Source organism: Staurois parvus, unplaced genomic scaffold (assembly GCF_062004578.1).
Source record: "Staurois parvus isolate SC_StPar_1 unplaced genomic scaffold, SC_StPar_1.0 ptg000054l, whole genome shotgun sequence".
Classification (NCBI taxonomy): domain Eukaryota; kingdom Metazoa; phylum Chordata; class Amphibia; order Anura; family Ranidae; genus Staurois; species Staurois parvus.
The window spans coordinates 6,678,554-6,700,459 of record NW_028317850.1 but is presented as its reverse complement, the minus strand read 5'-3'; the positions used below and the strand labels follow the sequence as shown (position 1 = coordinate 6,700,459).

General features: G+C 39.2%; 1 protein-coding gene across 2 annotated transcripts in view; it reads left to right on the top strand.

Moving 5' to 3' along the window:
• Positions 1–21,906, top strand: part of LOC149470057 (protein unc-13 homolog C-like) — a 434,551-nt gene that overhangs the window by 229,617 nt on the left and 183,028 nt on the right. For both annotated transcript variants that reach the window (XM_089668057.1, XM_089668050.1), the window contains exon 14: positions 21,659–21,785. In XM_089668057.1, the coding sequence (XP_089524183.1) occupies positions 21,659–21,785 (127 nt within the window). The remainder of the gene's footprint in view (positions 1–21,658; positions 21,786–21,906) is intronic.

The following is a 21,906-nucleotide window of genomic DNA, read 5'->3' as shown; positions in this document are numbered from 1 at the left end:
AGAATAGTGCCAATCATCTTTATAGCCTAAGAAATCTGAAGCATTTCATCACTTCAGTTTTGCAGGATATAAACATCGCCATTTGTAATTTGGGAAAGCATCTGATCACACCGATATTGGTTTGATTAGATAATGTAAGGGCAGAGGAGATATCTAGAGTCTGATAGACCCCAGATTTCTCAAAATAGAATATATGACAACAATGCCCATTGCATTCCCTGTGATAGCATTAAAAGTCATTACAAAAAAATGAAAGGGACAGTGTAAAAACAATTAAAAGAATCAAAATAACTTAAAAAAAATAAAAAATCACCCTGCACCCCCCCCTCCTGTGCACGCGTGCACATTGACCCTGTGCTGGTATGTAAACAGCGGTTGCATCATGCAAGTGAGGTATGCCACGAATGTCATATCAAGGGCAGTAATTCTTACCTCACTTGCATGGTGCAACCGCTGTTTACATACCGGCACAGGGTCAATGCAAACATTTCAACAGTTTCCCTATAGTTTCGGCTACTTTCTGAAAAGGGGTCATTTGGGGGTGTTTGTACTGTCCTGGTATTTTAGCACCTCAAGAAATGTGATGGGCAGTCAGAAAGTAAAAGCTGTGTAAATTGCATTATCTATACCATAGTTTGTAGATACTATAACTTTCACACAAAGCAATAAATATACACTTATTGGGATTTTTTTTAACCAAAAACATGTAGCAGAATACATTTTGGCATAAATTTATGATGAAATTTTAGTTTTTTTGGATATTTTTTATGACAGAAATGAGAAAATATAGTTTTTAAAAAAAAAAAAAAAAAAAAACTTTTTTCTCAAAAATGTTTTGTATATAGCGGCAAAAATAAAAAGCACACAGGTGATCAAATACCACAAAAAGAAAGCTCTATTTGTGTGAAAAAAGTATGTAAATGTAATTTATGTACCATATTGCATGACCACGCAATTGTCAGTTAAACTAGTGCAGCGCTGTATAGCAAAAAAAAATGGTGTAAATTGCAGTATCTACACCATAGTTTGTAGACGCTATAACTTTCACACAAAGCAATCAATATACAATTATTTGGATTTTTCACCAAAAACATGTAGCAGAATACATTTAGGCCTAAATTTATAACTAACTAAATTTTCGGTCTTTTTTTGTTTATAGCGCAAAAAATAAAAATGTGACAAAATACCACCAAAAGAAAGCTCTATTTGTGTGAAAAAAAGGACATAAATTTCGTTTGGGTACAGCATTGCATGACCGCGCAATTATCAGTTGAATTAGTGCTGCGCCGAGTAGCAAAAAGAAGCCTGGTCATTAAGGGGGGTAAATCATCTGGAGGGCAAGTGGTTAAGGACCAGTAAGCTGCAATATATTAAATTTTGGTTTTTGAGTTAAGGTACATATTAAGCTACTAAAAATCACCCATATGCTTGTGCTCTAACTCGACCCCTATTAGCTGTGAATTTTCAGATCCAATAATCATGTGTTTTTCTGCAGAGCAAAAAGATCTGCCAACAAATATAATAGCAAATTTTCAGATTTGTTGAAAAAATTAGATCTGCTGAAGAAAAAGCACTGTTTTATGTATTTATTAATTAGAATTGAGTTACATTAATAAGTCAACAGCTACAAATACTGTAGCAGCTGACTTTTATTAAGGACACTTGTATGTCCAGGTGTCAGGCGATGTTCGCACCACAGCCAATTTCCTTAACCACTTGCCCTCCAGAGGATTTACCCCCCTTCCTGACCATGCCGTTTTTTTTGCGATACAGTGCTGTGTTACTTTAACTGACAATTGCGCGGTCATGCAATGCTGCACCCAAGTGAAATTTATATCCTTTTTTCCCACAAATAGAGCCTTCTTTCGGTGGTATTTGATCACCTATACTTTTTTTTATTTTTTGCACTATAAACAAAAAAAGACTGACAATTTTGAAAAAAAAACTATTTTTGACTTTTTGCTATAAAACATATCCAGTAAAATATCAAATTTCTTCATAAATGTAGGCCAAAATGTATTCTGCGACATGTCTTTGCTGAAAAAAAAAAATCCCAGTACATGTAAATTAATTGGTTTACGTGAAAGTTATAGCATCTACAAATGGTGGTATATATACTGGATTTTTTTTTTTTTTTTAATACTAATAATGGTGGAGATCAGCGACTTATAGTGGGACTGCAGTGGGACACGGTGGGGGGGCACTAACTGCCACTGACATCCCAAGACACTAATACAGTGATCAATAATAAAATAAAATTGTAATAAATTCTAATAAAAAGCACTGAAACTATACTAATGACACTGGGAAGAAGGTTAGGGGCTGGAGATCTCCACGGGGAACTCAGCCAAAAGTGGGAGTGGGTACCTGTCAAAACAAGGTACCCGTTCCTCCTTCCCCCTTTAAAAGTGCCAAATGTGACAATGGAGAGGGGAGGATGCCAACAAGCAGAACTTCCCTTTTTGGGTGGAATTCTGCTTTAAGCAGGAGTATGGCTGCTTTTTAAACTTGTCATAAAAAGCAATTATTCAATGTTAGTGAAAGTACATTTGCAGTGTCAGTATGTTTGCATTTGTGTGTGTATATATATATATATATATATATATATAATGCATGTGTGTGTATCAGAGATCTTGTTTTGAAGGCAAGAAGTGTGCCAAATAATTGTATTTAGAAAATACAGTTATATCTGTATAGAACACAAGTTAGGCTGAGAACTTTTTTGCTTTCTCTACACTTTGTGTAATTATAAGTATCCTGGCAAACACTGTTATTCACTTGAGAATATTATGTTTGCTTGATGAAAGTGCACATTCCCGATGATCATGTGTATAACAAATGACAAGAAATTCTGCATTGTAATGCAAAATTATGCGTTATGTCAGTTTGCCAATTAATTGCAAATTGATGAGATCTGAGGAATCCGCAGAGTCCACCATCATCTCTTGCTGTGATTTCCCACTTACAGTCCAGAATATGAAGAATGCTTTTTTTCACAATCGGCACTTAATGGGAATATACAGAAAACAGGCAATGCATATAAGTACCATATCATTTGCGCTGGCCTTTTTTAAGCGCTCTTCTTGTTGTCTCTTGAGAGAGGAGAGATAAAGAGCTGCTTGTAATTTAGCAGGGCTCTATGGCCAAGGTTTTCCTTTTTTACTAGATAATCAGGAATGATTTTTATCTGTTTGTTATTCTCTCTGCCTAAACAACCATGCAGACCTTTCCCTGCCATATACAACCCTTGCCACACATTATATACTGATTGTGGTTCACTAACATGTTTAAGTTTGGAATCCATGCAAATTCTTCTAAAAAAAGGTTTGCTTGAGCTTTGAATCACATTTACACAACAATAACTTTAAATTTAAATATTAAAATATTAGTCCTTAATATTACAGGATAGATATATTTCATAATGATTAGAAAAACATTTGTATTTCTCTTTGCACTATTGCACTGTGCATTGCCTTGACCTTTATGGTACAAATTGACTTACGCTAAGGCGTATACACAGTCAGTCCAAAATCTGTATTAAGAAGAATAGAAAACACAATCTTCTATGCAGGAAGCACAGATTGAATGCATGTAGCGCTCACCCTCCAAAGGGCCCACAGATTTGTTCCCAAGGTTCTTTCCCCAATAAGTGCACTAGCAGCCAAGCACACTTGGATGGGTATAGGGTAACTATGGGATACTCCAGTAACAGAAAGTAATAACTTGAGGACACCTATCTTTTCTCCTAAAGATGGTCCTTGCAGCAGCAAATGATGGGCTGAGCTGCACAGGGACACCATGAGCAATGGCCACTTTAACCACTTTCCAAACGCGCTATAGCTGAATGACGGCTACAGCGCGGTTGTCCAGTTCTGCGAGGGCGTCATATGACATCCTCCCAGAACGCACCCTCCCGTGCGCCCCGGCGATCTCCATGATCACGTGATGTGGTAAAAGGCCAATCACTGCTGCCTTTTACCACGTAATCAGCTGTGTCTAATGACACAGCAGATCACCGGGTAAATGTATTTGCCGATTATCGGCTGCACTTTCTTCACGCTGTCACATCGTGAGGAAAGTACTGCCGATAACCAGCAGTTGTGCTCTGATGATCAGTGCCTGGCAGTGCCACCCACCAGTGCCGCCCACCTGTGCCCAGCAGGGCCACCCACCAGTGCCCAGCAGTGCCACCCATCAGTGCTGCCCAGCAGTGCCCATCAGTTCTGCCAGTCAGTGCCGCATTTCAGTGCACATCATTGTTGAATATCAGTGCAGCAGCATCCGTGCCGCCTATTTGTGCCACCTCATCAGTGCCCATCAGTGCTGCCTATCAGTTCAGCCTCATCAACGCACATCAGTGAAAGAGAAAAATTACCTGTTTGCAATATTTTATAATAGAAACAAAGAAAAAAGGTTTTTGTTTTTTTTCAAATTTTTTGCTTTTTTTTTGTTTATACCACAAAAAATAAAATACCCAGTGGCAAGTAAATACCACCAAAAGAAAAGCTCTATTTGGGTGAAAGAAATGATAAAAATTTCATATGAGTACAGTGTTGCATGTCCACGCAATTGTCGTTCAAACTGTTATAGCGCTGAAAGCTGAAAATTGTCCTGGGCACGAAGGCAGTATAAGTGCCCAGTAGGCAAGTGGTTAAAATGCAAGCCGACTCTGATGCAAGAGGGACAGTAGCAGAACACAGTCCCTGAGATCTCACACACCAGTCTGTACTCACAAATGACTCTGTGCAGTTGGATTCCACCTTGCAGTATGAGCCAGACATTTCTCCCGCGAACTCTTCAGACCAGATCCCCAAAAAGAAATCCCCAGTCAGGTCCAGCAAAATTCGGCAGAATAAGCCTCCCAGCTAGCACAGCTGGGAACTTGAGCAACTGAAGAAGCAAAGCTGGACTGCCCAGAAGGGCAGCAGCTTTTCAGGCTGGGATCCAGTCCTCCAGGAAAAGAACCCCTTTACTCCAGGCCTCAGATTATTCATGCTCACTCCCAGTTAAGATCTGGGAACCCTTCCCCAGGGAGAGGCTGGGACCATATAAATATTCAAACTGGAGATCTGACTCTCCCAGCCCACTACTTTTTAGAACCATCCGGAAAACAGAGGGAAACAGCCAAACAAACAACCTGTGAAACTCAGAGCAGACCAGAGTAATCACAAGCAGCTCCCCTGATTGCAGTAGAGCTAAATAACTAAATTTATCTAGCCTTGCTACACAAACAACAAATTTATACATATATGCCCCCATATATACATATATTATCAAAAACTAGGAACATTGTCAAGTTTTTGATGACATTAACAAATAAACGGTATTTGCTATAAGTTAATCACATTAACGTATCTAAAAAACATTGAATACTATCACAAATTCCCTTTAAATTCACAAATGACAGAAGATGAAGCATGCATGAGAATATCAACAATTGGATTTAATACAAAAATCTATGCTAAAGTAAAATATTTAAAATTCCCACTTATTGGTGAACAGACATGTGAGGTATGCTTGCTTGATCTCTTTTGGCAGAGAAACAGAAGCTGCTATTATAGTGATCTCCTTCAGATGCTAGTTGCCTGACTGTCTTGCTAATTCTGCTGCTTCAATGCTTTGAGTCACTGGCCTAGGACAACTATGCACATAAGGACTCCTGACCTTACTTTGGCTTCTTATCTGCACACTTGTTATGAGTCAGACGCTAAGAAAATATTGAAGCCAGAGGTTCAGCAAATTACATCTTTAGAAGAAGGTCGGTGATGGCAGCCCCATATTTCTCTTATTATAGGTTAAACTATAAATTACTGAAGTTGCAAAGGTTAGCAAAAACTGTTTTTTAACAAGAACTGCTATCTCACATGGTGGAGAGCCCTGTCAAGTGGTCCCTAACTTACTGTATTACAGTAGATTGTACATATCCTCAGTCTACTAACAGTTGGCCTAGGATTTCTGAAGGCAATCATGGACATAAAGATAGTAACCTTACCAGGAGGAGACCGCCTGATCAGGGTGACAATTAACTTAAATCAATGAATAGCTTTTGCAAAGTATAATAAAAATATAATTTTAAAAACGATAGTTCAGTTAATTCAGATTTCTTCAGGTTGATTTCCTATACTTTTAAACATAAATGTGATCTATCTATTACTCTATTGCAATGAGCTATCATTCCACAGTAAGCAATAAGCATATGATCATTTGTAAAGTAGACAAATGCTTCTTGCCCACTTCCTGAGAGGGCTAATCTTTGCACAAGAGCAAAATAACAATAGATTTCCACAGATGCCAACAGAATTCAGTTAACAAATGACAATCTACAGTCCTTCAGCTAAGAATGCCTATTGCTAGATACAGTATCTCACAGAAGCGAGTACACCCCTTCTTCAGTGTTGTCACCAGGGGCGGACTGACAACTCATGGGGCCCCCAGGCAATAGGGGATCATGGGGCACCTGTGTCCTTGCCCAAACTCAAAAAAGCCTATGAAAAAGGTACCAGGGGCATCTCATGGGGCCCCCTACTGTCCCCGGGCCCTCGGGCAGTGCCCGAGTTTCCAAATGGTCAGTCCGTCCCTGGTTGTCACATGAAAAGATAGAATAAAATATTTACAAAAATGTGAGGAGTGTTCTCACTACTGTGAGGTACTGTATGTATGAACACCAAACATAACCCTTGCAGAAACAGTCACTAGTAATTATTGGTGATCATTTAGTAATGCTAGTAAATGTGCAATATGCATTTTGAGTGTGAAAGTATTCTCACTTTTTAATATCAACATCAGAATCCAGAAGTATGGAAACTGTGCAAATGAAACATGCACAGAGCTTTATGTGGACACCCCTTTGCCATTAACAAAGTAATTCCCCAGCAAATGGCATTCTGCAAGACTGTATCTTTACCAACTTGTTAAGTTTTTGTTATTTATCCTCTGAGAAGGTTACACAACCTCTGATGAACTCAACACATATTTTACAGATATCACCTTGTAACATTAGTTAGACTTTCTGTTTTGAAGGCTTTTGATAAAATCTCCTGTGCATTGCAACTGAAGCAGTGACTTGGGGATTGTCAGTCGCAGAACTGTAATTCTGTAATTCTATTGTACATTTATATATGCACTTTTATCAGATGCAATAAGAAATCTAATGATGAACGAAGCATTGACGTTCGCATAGAAATGCAAAAGAGGATCGAGAGACTCAGAGAATACTAACTTCATTGTATTTCAGTGGGCGACATTTCGCCCTTCTAGAGGACGTTGAAATTTCCTTTGTAGCATGCCAGTATTTAGATTGGTGATGCATTTATGAAAGAGTTCTTTGAAAAGCTTAACTTGTAGAAACAGCATCAATGAAAACAAGTTATTTTAATTACTTTAAAAAGCATCACTTTGAGTGTCAGCATTACACTTTATTGTAATACACAATAAATGAGTGCTAACCTCTTTTGCAAGATTATCAGGGCTGGACACAACAAGAATCCAGGCCTTGCCATGTTGATGCTGCAGTATGGGGTTATTTCTTAGCAAGTTTTACATAACATAATGGTGCATTCTGAAGCTGTAACTTCAAACTAGTGCCTGTATGTTTCCCATAATGTAGAAAGTTTAATGAGTATATGTATGCTGCTACTACTGGCCTCACCTTCCTGTCATTCTGATGCAATAACTTGGAATATTTTAAGTCACTTACCCAGAACAAGCATTCATATTAGGAGCTCTGAACTCCCTCCAATTTTACTTGCTGCATGATCATTCCATGACATTCCCTAAAAGCATTAAAAGTGAAGTTTGGGGTTCTTTTTTTCCCCAAATTATACTTGCCTAGGTGGTTGCATCATCGATCCAGTGCTGCATCTGTCCCCCGCCGGCTCTGCGTACATGACCGCGGATCACTGAGTTCTCACTGTCGCTGTGAGCAGAAAGTGATAAATGTCATTCGCTGCTGTCTGCTCTCCAACCCCCACCACCACCCTACGCTCACTGGAGCACTGGAATGTGGAAGGGTAGGGAGCGTCTGCCTCAGACTCTCAGCAGATTGCTGACAGGTTGAGCTAGGTGCCATTCTAGACTGTGGGGTGGATCCCGACTTTAAAGTCGTGATCTTTCCCCAGCCTGGACCAGCTGAGTGATGTTAGCTTACAGTGAGCTTCAGCCCGCTGTCAGCTGAAAACGGGTCACAGGAGTGCAGAAAGATCTGCACTCCTGTGATCCATGGGAGAAGTACAGCCAAAAGAACTTCTCCTTTAAAGTCAGTGACAGCCAAGTTACTGGAATTTTCAGAAGGAAAGATAGACCTCAAATTTATAGATTTCCTTGAAAACCTGGTTACTTTGCCATATGGCTTAAAGTATGCAAAGACCTCTCCAAATTATTAAGTTTTAGTTTTTTTCAGTGAGGCATACTATTAATTTTGAAGCATACAAAGACATCATTTGTCACTTTCAACCTTGTGGCAACAGTTTGGGGGAAGGTCCTTTTCTGTTCCAACTTAATTGATCCCATGTGCATATAAATAGTTCCATAAACAAATAGTTTGGTTTGAAGCTTGGTGTGTAGGAAAAAGAGTGGCCTGTATAGTCATCCTATTGAACAACTTTGGGATGAATTAAAATGCTGATTGCATGCTAGTGTAGCCCTGTTTTGGGGGGGGGGGGGTTATGTGAAATGGCCCACACCAAACAGGCTATGGCGCTAACCTGTATATGAGTAGGCAATCCTGAGCCTTCGCTATATGGAAGAGGGGGTTGTGATAATACAAATGGCAGTGCCTCCACCTAGAATAGGGATCCTACAATTGAGGAGACTCACCCCTTTCTAAGAATGTAACAGGTAGACAACTTAAAGTAACTATACATAGCAGTATTAATGCACCCAGCTTATATTTCTAACATGAAAACATGTCACCACACCTGTATGAGAATAATGCAAAGTTTATATAAAGCAGCCACATAAAACAGGATGCATAAGAATAACATTCAGGTATTACAATTTACCATAAATTGGGAGGTTGCAATTATACCCGGGTATATGTGCATGTAGTATACAGAATACCTCCAACTATGAGTTATAGCGCAGTCCGGTTGCAGGGGCCCCTGGAGAGGTGAGAGTCAATAAGATGCACGCTTCCACTTCAGATGCTGCGATGGTGTCCAAGTAACCCGTTCTATGCGGATGAATGCACTGCTTGTCTGATGATCAGCGATGCATCACCTAAAAGGATAAAATGCCCTATCTCTCCTTACTCTTAGTCCCTATCCCTAAACTGGGCTGTCACCGCAACCGGGCCTCTATCTGTCTAAGTGGCCGTTGGATGCCTAACCTACCTCTAGCCTAATCTATCCAACGCTCCCTATGCTAATCCTAGCTAAAGGGAGATCCAGACCAATAAGGGTGCTATGGCTTTAAGCAAAGAGGCTGCGAAGATACACTGCAATTAACAGAAAGTTCACCTGACAGTCTTATGCAGGTGAAAACACTGATCTATATATATATATATATATATATATAGACAACTATAAGGATTCTGCAGTGTGTAAATAGAATAATGATAATGAACCACAAATCTCTCTCTTATAGAGATATTAGGGTTCCAATACAGAAATTGAAATATAACAGAAGCAGGCCTAATCTGCTTCAGTAACAACTAGATAGATAGCAGCCTTGTTAATCTGGATCAATACTCACAGAATCACCATACAGTTCCCCCCAGATACACAGCACATGGCAGGCTGGCACCCTCTGCCTGATACTTCCTGGAAAACAACTATATAACATCCTGGGGTTTCTTGACCTGCTTGCAGGGGCAGGAAGCACACCTAGGGACATGTCTGTAATGGGACCTCTATGGTAGTGGCTGTATATGAATGTAAACAAACCACAACTAGTGTATAAAATAACAGTTCCCTATACTAGGATGACTTATCTAACATTAATGCCTGACACTCAAATATTCCTTTGACTGAATGGACATGAATTGCCATTTTACAATTTCATGGAAGGCCTGCCCAGAAGAGTTGAGGCTGTTATAACTGCAAAGGGTGGGCCATCTCCATAATAATGGTTTGAAATGAGATGTCCAAATATGTTTGGCCACATGTATATTTTAATATGGGAATTATCTTCAAATATTCAGTGCTTTAATGATGCATCCACTTGCCAAAGTCTTCTTTTTTTTTAACAAAGGTTTTTATTGACAGATGGCAGATATATACAGAGCCAAATAACTGAAATATCAGAAAAGTGTATACAATATAGTACAAAGTACAGCATCGAATTGTGGCAAAATACGAGAAACAACAATGAGCAAGTGGAGGTCAAGAAAGACTGGACCTAGACACGAGAATGGTTTTCTGATATTTGTAGAATTAAAACAGAGACCAGTAACAACTGAGATATTAGAAGTGGAACCAGAGGGCATCAAGCCCAACTTTGAGAGAAAAAAACATTACACAAAGTTATGGTGTCTATTCGACCCTAAAACCTATAATAGTGGTAAACTAAGGCACAGAGATAATTTGTAGAAAAGATGAATCAACAGGAAAGAATAGAGGGGAAACAGAGAAAGAAGAGAGAGAAAAAGAAAGATATAGAAGAGAGAGGTTCATTCAAACCATGGCGGAAAGCAGCAGTTATTTCTCACTCGTTCCACAGGAATTTAGCTCAAGGTCTTCTTTTTTAGGGCAACCTTGCTCACTTTTATTAAAAATGTATTAATGTTTTATTAAAAAGTTTAATAAATACAAAAGGATTACCCTTGCGGAGGTTGACCAGCACTCCACTTCCATAAGCAATTTACTTTAGCCACCTGGCTTTCTCTTACAATACTGCTGCTCTGGTCTCAGTCTTAGGCTTCTGTCTGTTTCTCCACAGACCATCATCTTAAACTCTGTGCAAACACATTCTTAGCTGTGCTGGCTCACCCTCTTCTGGGTGGCACTATCCTGTCTTTCAGGTGGAGCCCTGTACTTTAGTTTTCTTCTTTGCATAGGGCTTTGGCACAGTTGCACAGTGTGCTGGTTGAAGCATGGAGCCAGGGTCTCAGACTTTGTCCCTTCCAAAGTCAATTTTCTCTGCTCAGAGCAAACATTACAGAGCCCTTCAACCTGCAAGGAGGAGAATCCTGGGTGACACCAGAATCTTTTGGCACTGTGACAAGACTTAATTTTGTCACGAGTAGAGCTTGGCTAGAGAATCTGCATCTGAAAGGTTATATATTTGCTAGACTCATGCAGGTGACTGATCAAAAATATATATTTTTTTTTTTGTACTATAGAGGGTTATAATTGTTTGAAAATTGTATGGGTTTTAAGTAGTTGGTGCTTACAAGAAATGAAATAGCTAAAAATACATTTGAAAAATGACTGTTACATTCCCTAAAAAAAAATATAATTTCAAATGCCTTGAAAAGCAAAGCAATAAAATAGCCTAAATATAAAATTACGTACAAAACCAGCAAGGTAAGACCTATCACAAATCTATGAATTATAGCGTTCCAGTTTACGTTCTGCACGAGTAGATACACAGCACAATAGAAAAAAAAAAAGACCTAAGCTTTGGTACAGCAGGGGAAAGGATTTTACTAGTCATATCAAAATGATTGGAGTCACAGACGAAGAGTGAAATAAATGGAGATCTCCATGGATGAAAAGCGATATGACCATCTGAGAAGTAATTCCTTTGCAGAAATCAATAGAGAGCTGGGATTAAATCTGGCAGGATCGGTAGGAAAATGAACAAGCTGCTAAAATGGCAATATATGCTTTCATTTTAAAGTAGTTTCCTACGCTTAGTCCTGGAGAGAATTCCACACTCATTGTGCGTGTCATAATCCAATATTGGGTGGGAGCCTAACAGGTCTGAATTGTTTTATATATATATATGAACTTTAGCACATGAGTTGTTTCTCTTATTTTATTTATGACTGTGTGACAAAGACTTGAAATCAATAACATGCAAACCTTTTGTATTCCTGCTATAATGTCAATTCTTTCCTAAAGTCAATGCTGTATTGCAGCAAGAAATCAGTTAAGGAGTAGATTTACAATAATCATAAACAGATCACGGGGATTTTTTTATTGTATATGGACAACTCCAATTCCAAAAAGTTCAGACACTGTAAAGTCTACATAAAAACTGAATGCAATGATTTGCAAATCTCTTAAATCTGTATTTTTTTACAATGGAAAACATATACAATGTTTAAACTAAGAAAGTGTAGCATTTTAAGGAAAAAACAAGGTAATTTGGAAATTGATGGCAGCAACATATCTCAGAAAAGTTGGGACAGAGCAACAAAAAACTGGCAACTTTGGTTAGTAAAATTTGGTTTGTTAGGTACTAAAATAAAGAGCTGGAAGAATATATTGCAACTAATTAGGTTAATTGGCAACAGGTCAGTAACATGACTTGGTATAAAAAAGAATCACCACTCACCACTCTGTGTGAAAACCTGAGTCTAAAAATGGAAAGTGGAAAATTCAGGGGTCTCTGGATACCAAGTCAAGGTCAGGTAGACGAAGAAAGATTGCAGCCACAACTGCCAGATACATTTTTCAGGATGCAAAGAAAAACCCACAGGTAACCTCAGGGGAAATACAGGCTGCTCTGGAAAAAGACAGCGTGGTTGTTTTGAAGGAGCAAAGTACGACAATACTTGAACAAAAATGAGCTGCATAGTCAAGTTGCTGGAAAGAAGCCTTTACCGTGCCAATGCCACAAAAAAGACTGGTGAGACGTGTCAAGGTGTTGTTGGGCATATTGTAAGCGAGCTTTTTTGTGGCATTGGTATGTGAGCGCTAACGTACTTATTGACTATTTAGTCCTCATGCACACTTAACATTTTTACAGCTGCTGTTTTTGGTTTTTGATGTTTTTTTCTACAGCTAGTAAACCCCCCAGCATGTTATCCTATGTGTCCATATACACATAGACTGTAATCAACGTTTTTTGGCTGGAAAAAAAAACCCAGGACTAGTGGATTTCTAGAGGAGTTTTTTAGCTGTAAAAAAGCTTGAATGCTAAAAAATGCGGTAAAATGCAGCAAACCAGCATTTTTGGACCCCCCCCCCCAATTTTTTGGGGTAAAAAAAACCCAGACAACGCCGCAGAATGCTACTGCAAAAATGCTAAAAAAAAGCTGAAAAACTCACGTTTGTAACGTGAGTTTACACAGTTAACGTTACCAGCGTTATCAAAACGTCCAGTGTGCATGAGGACTTATGCACAGACACTAATTGCAATTTAAAAATCCACAGATGTGGGAAATTAACCTTTAATTGCCATTTTAACCTGTGTGTCATCTTGTGTGTCTGTACCAAGGCCAAACATTCCAGGGTATGTAAACTTCTGTCAGGACCGTTTGTGTGATTTCTGTTATTATGATTTAAAAAGGAGCCAAACAACTGGTGTGATAATAAATAGCTTAATATAATCACCATCCTTAAATAAAAGACATTCTTTTGGTATGATCAGTAATATTTCCAATATTAGTGTCAAAATTTCACAATTTCTGTCAGGTTATGCAAACTTTTGAGCACAAGTGTGTGTGTGTGTGTGTGTGTGTGTGTATGTATATATATATATATATATATATACATACACAGTGCTCAGCATAAATGAGTACACCCCTTTTGAAAAGTAAGATCTTAATATCTCAAACACAAGAACAATTTCCAAAGTTTTGACACTGAGTTTTCTAGGACATTTGTTTAGCTCATTGCATGAAAGCAAGTTAGATAATATAACTTAGATTACAAAATCTTCAGTTTAACTCAAATTAGTTGATGCAAAAATGAATACACCCCACAACAAAAACTACTACATATAGTATTTTGTATGACCTCCATGATTTGTAAGGACAGCACCAAGTCTTCTAGGCATGGAATGTACAAGTTGGTGACATATTGCAACATCTATCTGTTTCCATTCTTCAAGAACGGCCTCTTTTAGAGCTTGGATGCTGAATGGAGAGTGATGCTCAACTTGTCTCTTCTGAATTCCCCATAGGTGTTTGATTGGGTTTAGATCAGTAGACATACTGTACTTGGCCACTGAATTGCTGTTCTTCTTCAGAAATGCTACAGTGGCCTTAAATGTGTGTTTTGGATCATTGTCTGTTGGTAAAGCTCATGATGACCAAGGGCATGGAGTCATGGTAGCATCTTCTCTTTCAATATAGAGAAATACATCTGTGAATTCATGATACCATCAATAAAATGCAGCTCCTCGACATCAGCAGCACTCATGCAGCCCCACAGAAGGACACTGCCACCACCATGTTTAATTGTAGGCACCATGAGTTTTTCTTTGTACTCCTCACCTTTTGCAACGCCATACAGTTCCAAAAACATTTATCTTGGTCTCATCACTCCAGAGTACAGAGTCCCAGGAGTCTTCATTTTCAGCATGGGCCCTGGCAAATTTTCGGTGGACTTTTTTGTGCATGGGCTTTAGGAGAGGTTTCCTTTGTGAATGACACCCATTCATTCCATTCCTCTGCAGTGTATGCCATTTTGTCAGTGGAAACAATCACCCCAGTTTGGATTTCTACTTCTTTACCTAACTGCAGTGAACCTGCATGGTATTTTTCTTCAACCCTTCTCATCAGAAGATGCTCCTGTCGAGGTGTTAACGGCCTGGACATCTCTGTAAGATGGTTGCAGTTCCATCTTTGTTTTTGTATCACTTTTGCTGCAGTATTCTGACTGATAAGTAAACTTTGCTAATCTTGTAGCCTTTACCTTTCTTTTGTAAAGAAATTTTCTTTCTCAGGCCTTGTGACATTTCTCTTCCATGTGGTGCCATTGCTGACAGCATGAAAAGGGAAGGGGTTTTCTTTAAGTAACGCCCTTTTATAATCGACTGTCTTTTGGACACCTGTTTAATGAATCAGTAAACTCACCTATAGTTGAATTTCATGTTAATTAGAATTTTGTCTAAAATGTAGCTTTGTTCCTTTGATTTTCATTGGGGTGTATTCATTTTTGCAACATGGTCTTGAATGAATGTGTTAGGAAAAATACTTTTTTGTGTGTGCAAATGAACAAATTTTGTTTGCAATCAATGGCCCTGGGATGTATTTTGTAGAATACTGTCCAATAGAAAATGTTGATTCTGAAAGAAAAGTTAAGGTTTTGACCTGTAGAGGTCTGTGCATCCCTCCATGAACATGCCTCCCCAGATCATCATTGACCCACCACCAAAACCTTCTGCTGATGGGTTAAGGACCTTCTATGGCCCTGTCCAGCTCTCCTAGAGTAAATGCCTGTCTCCTAGAATCTCCTCCATGCACTTAAGACTGTGCTGGGAGACACAGCAAACCTTCTGGCAATGGCACTTATTGATGTGCCATCCTGAAGGAGTTGGACTGCCTGTGCAACCTTTGTAGGTTCCAGGTATCACAAAAACTAGTGAAAAACAGTCAGAAAAGAGGAGTGGGGGAAAAAATGTCAGTGGCCTCCACCTGTAAAACCATTTCTGTTTTGTGGGTCATCACATTGTTTTTTTTTTTTTTCCAAAAATACTTTATTAATATAAGAAGAAACAAAATAGCATATAGAGCATATACAGCTTTAGATCACAGTCATAACCTTCAAACTCCCGATATGGGATTACAAAACTATGAGAGAGCTCAGAACACCACTTTCTCCACTCAATATATACACTGGAGCCCCTCAAACCATAACTTTGAAAATCCTATATCCTTTCCATATACATTTCTTAGTCTCACGTAGTGGCAGGGCCTTGCACTGTCACATTATATTTCCATTTAGATGACTTTTCCTGCCTTCCTAGTTTAAAAGTTAATTGTTAAAAGTTAGTTGCTTTATCCAACAGCATCCCAATTTGCACCCAAAACTGGACTGAAGCAAAGTTTGACTTTAAAATTTGCCAATCCAGAATGCCCACACAGGGTATAAATCTTTCTAACACCTTACAACTCTGTCTAAAGCAAGTGAATATATGTATATAAACCATGTGAAGAACATTTCCTGGATAGAACAAGTTATAGCCCTTAAAAGATACCGTATATACTCGAGTATAAGCCGACCCAAATATAAGCTGAGGTATCTAATTTTACCACAAAAAACTGGGAAAAACTATTGACTCGAGTATAAGCCAAGGGGGGAGGAATAGTGCCCCATCGTTGGTGTCAGTGGGGGGAGGAATAGTGCCCCATCGTTGGTGTCAGTGGGGGGAGGAATAGTGCCCCAACGTTGGTGTCAGTGGGGGGAGGAATAGTGCCCCATCATTGGTGTCAGTGTGGGAGGAATAGTGCCCCATCATTGGTGTCAGTGTGGGAGGAATAGTGCCCCATCGTTGGTGTCAGTGGGGGGAGGAATAGTGCTCCATCGTTGGTGTCAGTGGGGGGAGGAATAGTGCCCCATCGTTGGTGTTAGTGGGGGGAGGAATAGTGCCCCATCGTTGGTGTCAGTGGGGGGAGGAATAGTGTCCCATCATTGGTGTCAGTGTGGGAGGAATAGTGCCCCATCATTGGTGTTAGTGGGGGGAGGAATACTGCCACATCGTTGGTGTCAGTGGGGGGAAGAATAGTGCCCCATCATTGGTGTCAGTGTGGGAGGAATAGTGCCCCATCGTTGGTGTCAGTGGGGGGAGGAATAGTGCCCCAACGTTGGTGTCAGTGGGGGGAGGAATAGTGCCCCATCGTTGGTGACCCCTGCACCAGCCTGGGCTCGCTCGCTCCCTCCCTCTCCCATGGTACACACTTACCGGTCAGATGTCTTCCTTCTCCGGCCGCTCTCCTCCTCTTCACTCGCTCAATCTTCGTGGTGCCGCTCGGCTCCTCCTCTCCAAGCTCCACCTCCTCGCCGGTGATTGGGCGCCTGTGTGCCTCTCCGGAGCTACAGTTCCGGCGGCCAATCACCGGCGAGGATTGATCCCGGGGGTGTGTCCAGATGACAGGGACGGCATGTCATCTGCAGACGTTGACTCGAGTATAAGCCGAGGGGGCCGTTTTTCAGCACAAAAAATGTGCTGAAAAACTCGGCTTATACTCGAGTATATACGGTAAGTCATGTATCTTATTTGTGCATGTTAATCAGGCCCAATAAAATAATGGCAAATGCACAAGAACACATACCTGTATATGATTATGCATGCATTTTGTGCATTTTTAGCACTTCTACAATGTAAAAAGTCCTTATTTATTAATGTTTTTCCCACACTTTAGTGTATAAACAGAAACCTCACACAAAAGCTAGGATGAACATTCGGTATCTGGAAATATATGCAAGAAACTTGACCTGATTAGGTCTGAGGGGGCTGAACATCAAAATCAAATACATTAAACATCATAAATAATACAATATTACATAATATATTTTCATTGGAGTATTATGGACACAGATTTTATTAAATAACAGTATCATAATAACTCAATTTAGATGCCAGTGCTTTAAAAACATACAAGAATCTGTATACAAGCATTAAAGCCAGGTCCTTGACACCACCCAATGTCAAGTTTCATAGTAAAACCCTTGCCAGCAACCAGCTCAGTGAGTACACCATTTACCTGGAATAAACCTTAGTAAGTACTTCCTTCATGAACACCACATAATCATACATATTTGTGACCATTAAGGTTAAACCACCTGTTCAAACATGACCAATGATCTTACTTTTTGGCACCATCAAGGACCCACTACTGATGTACTTGATAAAGTACAACACGCCCCAAAATTTCCCCATCCTCTTCCCATACTTCATTTCCCCAAATGCATGCTCTCCTAATCATAGCCATATCTACACTTGTTACCAAGAGGGTGGGCCAGATTGCTCACCTTGTTGTTTGCTCCTCTTTGAAATTATAACCACCTGCTCCTTATGTCATATCCTTAAACCATTTCCCACCTGTTCTTAACCATTCTCCTTCCTTCCAGCCCACCCTGTCATGTGCCCTTTCTCCTATGAGCTCAGGGCAGCCCTACTAGGTGTAAAGTGCTCTTATGCTTAACCCTCTCATTCCCCTAATTAATTACTCAATAGGCAGTTGCCAGTTTAAGCCATCTGTACTATTTCACATGTTATTTCAGCAGCCATATGGCACACTCAATTTTCTCCACATTCTAGAAAATATGTAATATTATATGATCCACAAAAGAATGTCCTCCTTTTTGGATAGCTCATTGTAACATTACTAATTCTAAAGGAGTTTGAAAGAAAAGTTCTAAAGGAAATCATGGAATCCCACTACCGCACCTTCTCATTCAGAGATATTTTAATACGCTAGACCCATTTGTATTTGGCCTCCTCCAAAATGTTTCTTTTTTGAAAGATTATATATTTTCCTATAATTGGATTGCTTAACAATGAACAGTAGGTTCCTTTTACAATTTGAATTATTCAGTGCTCTCATATATCAACTTTCATATTCAGCTAAGCAAACTATTTATCATGAGTGCATTTTTTGGCTTTTATTCACGCCAAACTCCTTTTCTGTCTTCATACAAGTCAATGGGAATGCAACAGCAGGTTCGATATAATGTAATGATTGGAAAGTGCCTCAGATTGATCTCAGATGTGGAATGCACCTGAAAGCAAGCTGTTTTTGCTTATTGTAATGATAACAAAGCCCAACACAGACCATTAAACCATTTTGTAAATGCAGAACAGGTATCATAGGGCCTGGTAAGTAAAGTTAACGTATGCTAGATCATTAGTGTCACTTTTCTTGTATAAATTATCACCTTTCCTCATAATTCTAGTTAAAAAAGTAGACAGGAAAATATTTTCTGTGACGTTCCTTCTGTTTAATAGCAGCAATTATATTTTGGTCTTCACAGATAGTAGTCATACTGCATTCATTTATCACATGTTCTATCAGGCTGCATATATTTAGCATGAAAACACCTCTGCTTGTAAGTGCAATACATTCTTTTATTCATTCATTCACCACATGCAAAGAAGTTGGGAGAAGAGTATTAGGCAATAATAAAATTATAATTGTGGGACAGCTATTATTGAATTACTTTGCCATGTCTGACCTGCAAAAAATTATCACGTTAAGGGAGCACATTCAAATAGTTCACAGAACTCTTAGCTTTTTTTTTAAACTTTTTTTTAAACACATTAAGAACATCACAATAAAGTCTTTGAAGTAAAATCAAGGGAAAAAATCAAAACCTTTTATCCTAATGTCTTTATTAGGAGACAAGACACTAAGTGCGTTTAAAGTACAAACAAGTGCCTCCCTACATGCTTATTGATTGCTTTCTGCATGATAAATGTACAGAATGATCGTTAACTAAAAAATATTCCATTTCGTGACGGTTTGCTTTATCAAATTAATTATGCAACTAGAATAACTGCATTTAAATGAATTGTAAAACTTCCCTTTTTATTTTTAAATTAACAAACATGTTATACTTACCTGCTCCGTGCAATGGTTTTACACAGAGCAGACCAAATCCTCTTCTACTCGGGTCCCCCACTAGCATTCTTGGCCCCTCCCCCACCTCGTCCTTATGGTGGTCATCCATGAGGGCACACTCCCAAGCCGGACTGTTTACGTCTATTTAGACACACAGCCCAGCTTGGCCCCGCTCTTTGCTTACAAGTTTTGACTGACAGCAGCAGGAGTCAGTGGCCTCTGCTGCTCTCAGCCAAGCCTGCAAGACCCAGGGGAGGAGCTGCTGCAGATATGAACAACACTGGACCGAGATCAGCTTGGGGATGGGGGAGCTATATATAAAAGTTTTTTTTTATCTTAATGCAGAGAATTTTACCTTTTACCTTTACAGCCACTATAAAGCACCATCAAATAATTGCAAACCTTGTCTTAGCAGAATCATACATTCAAGGATAAGAGTACCCGCCATTTCCAAGATAACAGTCAAAGGAAAATCACTATATTAGCCTATGCAGCCGCTGTGGGGTAATGGGCTATGAAAACCCCTCAATTTTGCTGCCCTAGGCACACTTGAATAATGAAGCCTTTGCAATAATTCCCTTTGTGTCATGATTGTTTGATTCAAAATTATTTGTTGATGTGCTATTGTAGGCATCTTAATTTTCCTTTAGGAGGCTAGTTTTTTTAATTATATAGAGAGTTTGAATGCTCTGTACATTTTTTCTATTATAGTTCTTTTGGTGAGTTTAGTAACAAATGTCCACAAGAGGGAAACTAAATAAGAAAACCATTATCACAATATGTACATTTTGAGGTTTGGTACTGCCAACACAAACCCTGTTGCCCTAGGCACTAGCCTGTGAGTGCTATTAGGGGTTTACAGGTGAGATCAGGCAGCACAGCCAGCATAGTTGTTCAGTGCACATATTCAAGCTGCCTGCTCTATACATACAGTTTATTAAAAGCATACGCTGTGGGATTACATGCATTTAATGTACAGAGTTTTAAAGTCCTATTCACTTAATTTATCACCTGTTTGTGTCTGCATGCAAATCATAGCCTATAACAACTACTTTCCAGTGTGCGTGGGGGGGCAGATACAGGAAAGACTGGACAAAAGGCATGCCATTAATATAAAGTAAGGGAAATGAAGGTGTTGACCCTAAATAACACCTTACCACCCAGTGTACTGTATACTTGGGATACCTGGGGAGCACAGTGACCTAGTGTTTGACTCTTTTGCCTTGTGGCATTGGGATTCAAATCCAGGTCAGGATACTATCTGCATGAAGTTTGTGTGTCCTCTTTGCACTTGCATGGTTTTCCTCCCACACTCCAAAACCATGCTGGTAGGATAAGTATGTGTATGTATGCATGTTAGATAAGGACCTTAGGCTTCATTTACACCTAGGAATTTTAATAATTTGTGCAAAATCACACAGCATTTTTGCTCATTTGTTTAAATTTTGACATTGATTAAACTATAATGTAAGTTCTATTGAGTGCACCTACTGCCTGCTGCGTATCCTATGTACTTTTTTTCATGGATTGCACCTGGTCCAAGTGTGTCTGGTGGCCCATCTTTACACTGCCTATTTATTTATTTTAGGCATCAGTTTGGCTGTGGTATGACCGCTGCTTTTTAAAATTATCCCATTAATTTCACTCCTGGTGGTGCAAAGATTTTTGTATGTGTAAAGAGATGGCATGGGATGCAGTGTGTCTTATTACAATACTTAGGTACTTTTATTTGCAGACCCTCCCACTTAGCACCAATGTTCATGATCTGCACCTGTACACTATAACAGTGTCTACAGAACAAAAGAAAGAAGGTACAAATCTGAAAAAGAGATAAGGAGTGGGTTGTACAATAGACCACTTGTTCCTTGTTCTGATATTTGTTTAAAAAAATAAGCCACCTTTGATAAGAAACACAAACGAATCCCTTTTGCTTAGATTGTGACAAACTTTGATGAACAGAATACTGTTCTGTAACCCGTTCAATAAATGTGCCATTGGCTGAAATTCCTCTTGTGATGCCCCCAAAATATCAATGAAAGCTAGCATGACGTCTCACCTATTAAATTTGCTGGTCCCTTTACACTGAGCCAATAATGGTATTTTAGTTAATCAAGTTACTACAGATGTGTTTTCATACACTGTGCTGATGATGGCTTTCAGTGGCAGGCCCTTGTATTCATTTACACTATAATCCCAACAATGAAATTGTTATGATGTATGGTTACCCTGGAACTACAATGAAGTGTTTAAATCATTCTATTACAGAACATGAAAAGCACCGTCTATGCAAGAGTACAGATTATATGAATTTGCACTTCAAAGTAAAATGGTTTTATAATGAATATGTGCGAGAACTTACAGCATTCAAGGATACCGTCCCGGAATATTCTCTGTGAGTCTGATTTCTCTATTTTCTACATGAAATTAATTCAGCTGGAGACAGATAAAGGGATAAGAGGATATAAATTATAGCTGTTCATTTCTAATTGGGATTTGTGGGTTAGGACTACAAA